Source organism: Neodiprion virginianus, chromosome 7, assembly GCF_021901495.1.
Source record: "Neodiprion virginianus isolate iyNeoVirg1 chromosome 7, iyNeoVirg1.1, whole genome shotgun sequence".
In the NCBI taxonomy this organism is placed as follows: domain Eukaryota; kingdom Metazoa; phylum Arthropoda; class Insecta; order Hymenoptera; family Diprionidae; genus Neodiprion; species Neodiprion virginianus.
In genome coordinates this window covers 15,917,715-15,928,739 of record NC_060883.1, presented here as the reverse complement: position 1 = coordinate 15,928,739, position 11,025 = coordinate 15,917,715, and the positions used below count along the sequence as shown (strand labels likewise).

At 34.5% G+C, this 11,025-nt stretch overlaps 1 protein-coding gene across 1 annotated transcript; it reads right to left on the bottom strand.

Annotated features, from left to right (window-relative positions):
• Nucleotides 1-7,059: 7,059 nt before the first annotated feature.
• LOC124309420 (U6 snRNA-associated Sm-like protein LSm6) lies at nucleotides 7,060-10,278 on the bottom strand. Its single transcript, XM_046773079.1, has 3 exons — nucleotides 10,122-10,278; nucleotides 9,676-9,766; nucleotides 7,060-9,226 (listed from the first exon to the last, which is right to left on the bottom strand). Exons 2-3 carry the CDS (start codon nucleotides 9,764-9,766, stop codon nucleotides 9,078-9,080), a joined length of 240 nt encoding a protein of 79 aa, XP_046629035.1. The 5' UTR covers nucleotides 10,122-10,278; the 3' UTR covers nucleotides 7,060-9,077.
• Between the last annotated feature and the right edge of the window lie 747 nt (nucleotides 10,279-11,025).

The following is an 11,025-nucleotide window of genomic DNA, read 5'->3' as shown; positions in this document are numbered from 1 at the left end:
ACCTCGTGCCCCCACAAGGCAAGGCTTACCTGATACTAGTACACACAGAGGTGATTGAGTACATACAGCGGTTCTAAAATGCCCGCTACAAACCACATCATGCCATGATTCCTCCCAATCAGAAAACAAATAACTATCTTGGGCTGTAACCACTGGCAACCACCGGCTTTTAAGGTTCCGCGCCACGTGCTGCACGGATCGTCGTCTGCAGCTCGAATTGCAGATCCATTTGGCCACAAACGAATGCCGGTTGTCCGCCTGTTTCGTGGTGTCGGTACCTAAGGTCATGTAGTACTCCTGCCCTTACCGACTGAGCAGACTCACCCTTTTTCTTCCTATATTAAATAAACGAACGAACGGAAAGGGTTCATATTTCAACGGTGGATCGCTCTTTTGCAGTGAAATTCAGGAAAGTTAATCATATCCCGAAAATCGTTAAAAAAATGTCGGGTTTTTTTGACACGTGTTATTATTCCTACATTTTTCGCATTTTAGGGACCAAAACGTGCATAACTGAGATATTTTGGAGTAAAATACGCAATCGCGAGACTGTTTTCATGCAATATTGAGGTCGCTAGACGGGATCTAAGAATCACAATAATTTCGTATTAAAAGATGCTCTGGTCATTTCTTTTACCGACCGAGTAAAATCTCAATTATTTTGACTGTCATCAGGGCCTGTAACCCATCACTGCTGTGAAAATTCCGTGGACAATGTAACGTAATTCTACATGCCACGCGAGAGTAACGTAAAATGTATTCCCGCAATTCAATGATGATCCAGTTACAGGAATACATTGTCTGCCGTTATTATTACGCAAAAAATTATTCTCTTTTTTTTTGCGTATAAAATTGCACTAGCCTCGATTTTTCTGATCAATGTGATGTAACCTCCGACAATCGCCAAAATAAGTGACATTCAACGAAGTCGGTAGAGACTGACTGTATCCTCTGCCACTGGTGGTTGATCATCGTTTAAAAACGGGTCAACGGTATCTCGGAGAGTTTTCATCGACCGCATCCGAATCCGTACTTATAGATCTATAGCCATCGCCAAGGCTTTTTCTTTCTCTCCCTTCTTCCGCCGAGACATTTTTATTCGTGTCGGCGCGAAGCAAACGAGCGAACGCCTGACATAAGTTCTGCAGTACAATTCATTTGTTTATTATTTATAACATTGAACCTCACGTAATGGTAATGTAAAAATGATCTGCCTCATAAAGTATTAAGCCACGAAGATTTCGAAACCCGTGTTTCATGTTGCAAATTTGAAGCTCTCTTCGGAACGTATTCGATTTGAGAAGGTCAAACGGTCAGCTGTGTTTTTGACCAACATTTTTGATTAGGAGGATGCTATAGTCAGTTCTTAGTGACAGAGTAAAGTGCACTGACATGAACATGCCGCCGTCAACGCAATTCTGCATGAAACGTCGATTAAAAACATGCAAAAACTTTTGTTTTTCTCATGCGATAATAAGGACTGGAAATGAATTCCGACAATAAATGGTTACCAATTACAGATCTGCATTTTCTAGCACCACTGTGAGTAAACCAAAACTTTTTTGGGGCATTCTTATTCGGCATTGAATATAGAATTAAGCTAACTACGGCATTGATAATAATCCAAATAAGTGACATTTAGTGCGTTCGGTAAACAGTGACTATAGCATTATTTTAAAGGACACGTCAGTGAGACTGTAGACTTTTTCGATCTCCTTAAAATTCGAACGCATAATAAAGCTCTATAAAACGAGTGGTTTTCACTCGATTCTAATCAGTTACGTTCCATATGTGTCTATATATTATATAAAATAACGTCGAAAAGTGGTGTTTTTCGAAAAGCTCCTCGCGTTACAATTCTCCTTGTAAAAATTTGAAAAAATTCCACAGCCATTGGAAAAGCGTAGAGAACAAAAGTATAAATCGAAATCGCGATCCAACAAGTTACCACTCAATTGTTTCGATAATTGGTAATGAACAATTTTCACAAAAATTTTCAAAGTATGACAAATGGTTTACAGTATGTACATCAAAATCTGCGTTTTCTTCAACGTCTCTTTGTCATTTCTGTAATAGTCTGGGAGCCAGTGAATATTTTTGGAACTTATTTTCGCATGCAACAACCAAGGTTTTTTCAGTTCAATTGTTAATGCTTATCAAAAAATCTAATAGTCTTGCCATTCAGTTCCGATGGATTCAACGTGTGGGGGCGTTTGAAAAAGTGAAAAAAACGTGTATGCATTGAACTTATTTTCGCAAGATTGTTCTACTAACGTTTGCGCCTATACAGTGAGTACAGTCTTAATTTCGCACGAATACGTTTCTTTCCAAATGATAGTTTACACTTTAGCGCCCATAAAAAGGACAGTCTGGCTATTATTCTGAATCATCAAAGCCTCGCCAGACTTAAATTCCGCGAATATTCTGGCATTGTATGTAGTTCACAATGTACCTCGGTTCTGTTTGATCATGTCACGTTTATACCGGAAAAATCTTTTCAAACTTGAAGTTCAATTGCGCATGCGCGAGTTTTATCGGCTGTTCGTGCAGGCTGGCCATCCTGACTTTCAGCTGTCAAATTGTTTCCGGCTGCGATGTAATTGATACGAATTTTCGAGGTTAAAATCTTAAATAATTGAAGTAGTGACTCGGAAAAGTTTCTCAAGCATTTGTTATTGTGTCGCAAAAATTGATTCTTCAACGAACGGTCGGAATTTAATGCTCATGCTATTTGAAAATTCAAAAGTACGCATTTTGTGTACGTTGGCCCCCTGCATCGCAGACAAAAATATCGCTGCGGGAAGATCTCGCCGACCAATGAGATTGAATTATTTGGCTCATGCGTAGTTGATTTTCAAGCTTCAACAGATTGTCCCGGTATACATTGTTTAGGGCAGTTTGATTTTGCTTTCCATTCAAGTTGATAAATTTTGATAAACATTATAAAAACCATTTTATTACAGGTGAAAATGAAGATGATGCTGGACGACATGGAAATGATTCTTAAGACAACGACGCTAGTGATGAAGATTGATAGTCAGACTGCTTTTCTTGACAATTGTACAACATCCATTCGACAAATTTCCAAAAATGCCTTACGTAAGGTTTTTTTTTAAATGATTTTCGAATGTCTGCCAGACTCATTTCTCAACTCCGGAAACCAGCCAGACTGCATTTTTGGTGAAGTTTTAGGATATTAGTAATTATAGTACAACAAGTTTCATCTTTGTGAAAATAAGGAGCATGAGTTTAAAATTTTCACTCATCGATTGCATCGGAAATCAAGAACCAGATTGTGGATTTCTTGAAAAACATCGTCAATTGACCTGAAACTACTATAAATAGGGTGTGTGAAGAAAGATCACTGGCTTCCGGACTATAAATTCATAATTGGACGGGTCATACTGAAATTTTATTATAGGTAAGTTTCCAATTTTTCTTAATTTTATTAGTCACCTACATCCTATAATAATTTTTGGTTGTAGTTACTCAACTATTTTCATTTTTTAGCATGACTGAAAAAAACTAGGATTACAAAATAACAATGAATTTGTAGCTCGAAACAGAAAATTAGTATGTATTACATTTTTCTTCCATTATAATCACCCGTACAACATATTGTTATAAATATTGCTATAATTTGGTGTTGATACAACAATAAATTGAGGGCTCCGCAACAAAAATGAAATTTCGCCGAATAAGCATCGTCCAGTAGAATATTTTTTTAAATTGCTAAAAACTCAGTTTAAAAAAATAGTATCGGTAAATCAGTAAAGAATTTCATTCCGCATTTTTTTCTCAAATCAACTGTATTCATAATTTTTGTAGTTTATAAAATATTTAAACAAAAAGCCATTCTTGAGGAAAGCAAAATTTAATACTTTTTTCACTCTAACTCGCCATAACTTTTTTAAATATTCATATTTCTTTTTGAAACTTTCACCCGATAAACTTGGATATATTCCGTGCCTTTTAAGCCAGATTAGATTCCTTAACATCAAATACAAACAAAATAGCAATTTTCTCGAAAAATTTCATCAAAATTTACTTTCTATGTTTTTAATTGAAAAAGTTGTGTGACGAAAGTTAAAATTTCCATTTCTGCATCATACCAACATTTTCACAATACTTTGAAGAAGTTTTGTGGAAGCTTCTTAGCTCTTATTGTTTAAGAGCATTGGTAATTTTTCTACGAGCGCGGTCGTTACACAACTTTTTCAATAATCATAATTCAAGTTTATCAGGTGAAAGTTTCAAAAAGAAATATGAATATTTAAAAAAGTTATGACGCATTAAATTTTGGTTTCCTCTAAACGGCTTTTTGTTGAAATATTTCATAAACTATAAAAATTATCAATATAGTTTGCTCTGAAAAAAGATGTGGAATGAAATTCTCTACCGAGCATATTTTTTCAAAATGATTTTAGAGCAAGTTAAAAAAGTAATCTACTGGACAATACTTATTCGGCGAAATTTCGTTACGTCCTCTTTATGTTGCGGCGTTTTGTTTGAATAAAATTACTAAAATTTCCTCAACGAATGTTCTTCATCATAAATATTAATTTTCTCACATTGGAACTCGAACACTTTCGCTTAATTTCCATATAAAAATGATCGATCAAGAAAAATGAAGTTTTCGAACAGTTCTTAACCAATGATAAAGTAAGATTGTTGTTAAAATAATGCAAAGCACTTTCACTTATTTATTCTAAACTTTTTTTTAGAAAACAATAATACAGCATTACATCACCATAAGTACTGTACAATATGCCGCTTTAAAACTACTAATTAATCATTATCAATAGTAATTTCACAAAGAATAGATCTGTAGTATTCCGCGTACAGGTTGGTTTAGAAATTGCTACATTCTTCACAATACAGAGAGTGAAATATGGGACATTAAGATCGATACATTTGTTAACTAATGTAAGTTTCTGAGATTTCAACAATCTAGTAATACAGCTAATAGCAGCCCCGAATTGAATACTAATTCAAATTTTTCAAATCTGCTGAAATCAGGTAAAAACAGTTAAGACGAAGTTTCTTACTCGAAGAAATCATACCAAAATGTGAAAATTTGTGTTCTATTTTGTATTTCGAAGTCTTTTAATACGCCCATTTCTTTATGACAATAGTTGCGATGTACTTGATGAAATTTAATCAAATAAAATCAGGTTTTTCGGAGCAACTTTGATAAGAATGACGTAGAAGATGGAAATTTACCGGCGTGAAATAACGAGTGATCTTTTTCACATGCTTAACGATCTAGACCGGTTGATACATATGGGGCATTCCATGACATCTCGATCAAGATTCTAAGTCAATGTCTTAGATTGGTTTTATAATTTTTTTTTTTTTTATGATAATACATGACGAAAAACGAATTCGCAATTTTTTTAGAATTTTTTGACCCAGCGTATCTGAAGTATGATTTAAATCTTGAAAAAAACCTACTTTCTGAGCTCTGAAACACTCTCAAAATTCAGAAAAATCTTATAAAATACCACAAAATTTTTGATACCTATTAGAAGATGAAGATTTCATAACTTCAAAAGATAAATAGGAAAAATAAAAATAAAATATCATTATTGGATTGCAATTTGGGATAAGAATCAACATAAAAGTTCGTTATAATATGGGCTGAAAAATATCTCTAGGAAATTTATCTTTTGAAATTATGAGATCTTCTAATAGGTATCAAAATTTTTTTTGTATTTTGTAAGATTTCTCTGAAGTTTTTCAGAGTTTAGAAAGTGCGTTTTTTACAAGTTTTAAATCATACTTCAGATACGCTGGTTCGAAAAATTCTAAAAAGAAATTGCGATCGCTTTTTTCATCATGTACTTTCATACAATAAATTATAAAACCAATGTGAGTCATCGACGTAGAATCTTGATCGAGATGTCATGGAATGCCCCATACATCTAGAGACTGAATATAGGTGTATGCATATTTAACTAGAGAAGGTTCAAATGCATCGTCTGAATGGGAGTTCGGACTATGATCTTGTGAAGTAAAAACCTATCTCTCGTAAGACCCTTCACATTTACAAGTTTTATTTTTAGAGCCCTCCTATATCATGACTGATAACAAAATGTGTATAACCGTCTTTAGATTGGTGTGTTGTCGACCTGATCGTACAATTTCTAATCTGTGGATATGGCCACACGAAAGTAATATTCCTGTATTTAAATTTAAATATTATAAAATTTACAAATATCACAGGTCACTCCACGTGAAAACATCCAGGCTTATGACCACTTGCATTTTATATTTCGAGGTGATTTCTTCCGTTTATTACAGACGATTCTATAAATTTCGAGGTAAAATTAATCAATTTCAGTCATTGCCGACTATAATAGTAGTTTACGTATCTAGAGCGTAAAACCCCAAGTGATCGGCGTGATTGGACGAGGGTGTAAATCGTTTTATGCTCGTGATGCAAACAATATTTTTAGCCCTATGAGCCGTAAAATTGGAAAACATTGTATAAAAACTGTAATGAAAAAGGGAGGAACAATAATGCTTTATTGTTATAAAATATATTTATTCATATTTATTAAAAGTAATGATAATATGAATTTTTCGTTTCACTACAGAAAGATTTTGAACTATAAACAAAAAAATAAACTGAATTCGATCGTGTGATTTACAAATCTGATAAATAAAAACTACCTTCAGGACATGTGCATCAGTGTCACTTTCCTCGTAATCAAACACGATTTTCCATGGTATATACTGGTATATACACCAGTCAAAATTTCTTGCCGCGCTAAAAATTACATAGCGAAATCAAAAATAAGGATCATCAAGCGTTCCAAGTAGCGTTTTAAAGAGGATAAATTTAACTCCATCCGGCTTTTGTAGAAAATTCTCTACAAATTTTTTTAGCCCCGGTACGTATTTTTTACATGGCCATTTTTCGGCTATTTCTTAGCCGCTGGAAATTAAACCCACATCTTAGGGAATAATGTTTCCTCGGTTCTTTCTATTGTAAACTTGAAAAGGATAGAACCTACATTTTCATTTTTCAGGAGATTTTGTACGATTTTTTTTTCATCCAGTATTGTATTTTTAACTAATAAAGACATGCTTTAGGAAAAAGCTGTAATTCAATAACTAGGGGGCTTCAGAGAAAATGTCAAGAAGGTAAAAAATTGCATAGGCTCACACTAGAGTAGCTTGAATTTTTCAAAAGTAGTTTTGGGTCGAGACTCTGATGAGTGGAGGCGCTCGATTTGAGAATTATGGAGTCTGCATGGGACAAAGTATCAAGAAAGAGAATTTGTTTACTTTTTCATTTTTAAGTGAGTACCATTTTTCAGATTTTTTAAACTTATTCCAACAAGTTTTGCAGAATTAAAAAAAAAAGTTATTTAAACTGTTTTTTGAATACTTTTGTTCAAATTATTTTGACAATTTTTTCAAAATTTTTTTTCAAATATTTCAACAATTTGTTCGGTATTTGTTTTTTGTCCCTAAGATGTGGAGTTAATTTCCAGCGGCTAAGAAATAGCGGGAAAACGGCCATGTTCAAAAATACGTACTGGGGCCAAAAAAAAGCCAAATGAATTTGTCATCTTTAAACCACCGCTTGGAACGTTTGATTATCTTTGTTTTTGAGTTCGCTATCTATCTTTGAGTGCGGCAAGACATTTCGACTGGTGTACCCAAACTTTTGGACGGCAGTGTTTATATTTGGTGAATTTTTCACCATGACTCACGCGATCCAAAATTCGAAAATAAATACCAGCTTGTTCCTTGTCCAATTTTCAATAGATCTTGAAATTTTCGTGATGGAGAAACAATGGGGCGAACGTGAAAAAAGAGAATTCCAAAATTCGTGTAGCACTTTTTGTACACATAAGCAGAAGCAGGCATTCACCCGCCATTGCTGTGGTTGTGAGATATTGAAATGAGAAAATTGTACCTTTTGTGTTTTATCAAATTTCATACCAAAACTGTAATCGCGTTAAGACTTTATCGTCGAAATTCAGCTATTTAAAATATTCTGCTACCATATATCTGCTACGCACTTGAAGAAGATTTATGATTAATTTGCCAATTTTATTGTTTTCCTAAGAGTATATCTTCTTGGCGCCATCGACAATATTTTTCTGTTCGATCGTAGGTCAGTTGACTCAAAAAAGAAGGGAAGTTGCGTGCAACAATTTATTTTTAGCAAAGCCAATCGCAGAACGCTGTTGGACCCATTGATTTTATGCCACGATCAGAAATCAAAATAACTGCGTAAACTTTGTTTATTGTAAAAGAATGTATACTTATTATAGTATTGTAAATAATAAGTGATTACGGGATTTAATGAAATCAACCTTTTTAAATGACTTTACCGAATCTTCGTCTGTGCATATAGGCTACGGTGCATAGACTATACAAAGAGAACCAGATTTTCTAATTTTTTACATACACCATATTGTTTTGCAAAAATTCATTTATAACGTTTTAGTGGAAATCAAATGAGGAACACACTAGTATTTTTTCAGAGATTTAGGTAATGCAGATCATGGTGAAAAATCCCTTCGAATAATTGTGATGAAAAAACAGTTTCGTCACGAGAGAAGTGAAATTCATGTAATTCGTATACATGCACTTCAGGGTAATATTATTAGCTTTGAAATGAGCTCCATCTGGACTCTGTACGATGAATCGGTCCGGAAATACGACGGTTTGAAATTCCTCGTGCACGACTATTTTACCGTTTTCTTGAAATTTTGGAGTATGAGTAACTGGGAATGATATTAAGAGGAATTACTTCGGAACTACGCCAACATATTTATAGTCTTTCGTGAAGTTTGAAATTATCAATGTTAATTGTGCCCCAAAACTGTACTGTTTGATGTGGAATGACTTCCATACAACCAAAATATACATTCGTCATGTCGGATCTGACCGGAAATGGCAGAAGTCTGTGGTTAGGTACAGAAATAGATGAACAGCATGTATTACAAATAAATATTATTTTGAGGAAATGTAATATGACAGTCCATTATTTACTTCTATATCTTTTGTTATCTTAATTATATATGATCAGTTTTCGATACTTGGAATTTCACATTTCATGTCCTTCGTTTCTGTGTGCTTATGTACAGCACATTATTTCCTCGAATGAAGGCATCGCCGTACTTATTCTTTAACTGTCCATTAACATACTCTTCTGTTTGTTCAAGCGCGATGTTCATGTACCCATCAAGACATGCCAAGACGCCTGAAAATTATTGTCGTTTTTACATTTGGATAGACTTTTGCTATAAAAGTATAAAACTGTGGTGGAAATTCAGATTTGTAGAATAGAGTGCCCGTACCAGTGAATGAACATTCATCAGTAAATAAACAATCTATAGAAAAGCATTCCTGTATACAGTTATTTTATAATAGTTGTTCATTCAGTCGGGGCATTTTTTAAAACATTCATTCATTGGTGAATTCATCTTGGTAGGAATATTAATTCTATACCTATCATCAAGAATTTGTATTTGGATAAAATCAAAATGTTTCAATCTTCCTTGGAAAACAATAAGCAAGTACAGTTGTATAATCGAGTCACTGTTGTTGGCTAAGTTTTCAGATAGGTGTATAGAACAAAAATGTTAGCTTACAGAATTTCTGTCTACTCATTTTTAGGGTACGAAGTATTTAGATTACTTTTAAACAAACCTCTGTAATCAACACCACTATTTAATTTTACTACAACTGGTCGGCCATGAATTTGTTGTATAAATTGAGAAAGTGCTTCTTTGCGGCTCATCTGAAAACAAACGAACGTCAAAATTCGTGTCAACTTAGGAAATTAACCTTGTAGTTTTAGAGTACGTAAGTTAAAGGGAAGTCGGATGCTCGAATAAGTATAATTAACGATTGCCAGTGCGGATAAAAACATTTCTAAGAACGCCCAAGATAAATTTAAATATGGATCAAGCAAAATTATAACATTCTGTATCCACATGCAGACAAAATGATTGGTTAGGTTCTGTCAAACCTAGATCAGACTATACGAAACAACACTACTGTTGATTAAGTGATACATACTTTCCACGGATGAAGTTTGGAAAGCATATCACCACCTTAACATTTCAACTATTTATACGTAAATTGATTTTTACCTTATTATTTTGTAAATAAGCGAATTTATTATTGTTTTTCTTGTTCCGATCTGGTGCGTGGTAGCTTCAAACTAGATATTCAATAATTTAAGCCACAGGCATATAAGAATGAAGGCAAGAAGGTGATTCTGAAGGTTGACGTACCAAAGTCCCTAGATTAGGAAAGTCAAGGCACGCGTGGGCAAAAAAATTAGTGAGAATACGCCAAAAGTTTCGTATGACAATGGATGCTTTCATACAGGCTGGGAACTCAGAGGGTGGGGGGTAACTCAAATAATATGGCAAAGCGTAGTGTTCATTTCCGCCACTTGGAGCAGCGCAGCCTTAGGGTAAGCCCAAGGTCCCTAGATTATACAGGTCAAGACACACGTGTTCCAGTTTTTCTCACTATAACGTGGGCAAAAATGTTGTATGCGCGTTCGCCCAAAAAATCCGCATTAACCAGTTTTGACCAATCTAGCTCAATTTCTTAAGGTTAAGCATTAACTAGTTGCGCCCTTAACGTCCTGACGTTCACAAAATAAATATAAACACGTATATATTTTGAGATTAATTATTGTGACAGATCAGGAAGAACCACACTGGGTGCTTTCCATTTAGGCCGTGTTCCAAAATTCACTGACAGTACTGTCAGCAATCCTTTATCTCTTTTGCGCTTCCAAGTTCGCAGATAGCTCTGACTCTGTCCTAGGGAATTTTCGGTACTGTCAGTCAATTTACGAACACGGCCTTAGACCATAGTGCACGGTCTTATATACAGGTCTGGAAACTCCCTTACTGGGAGCCACGATTATTCGTGTCGCTTAGCGAGTGCAAATTTAGATTCTAGCGGCACCACCAGTTGCGCTGCGGTCTAGTTACCAGGATAACAATAACTTCATAAATACGATGAGTAAGCGTAGTG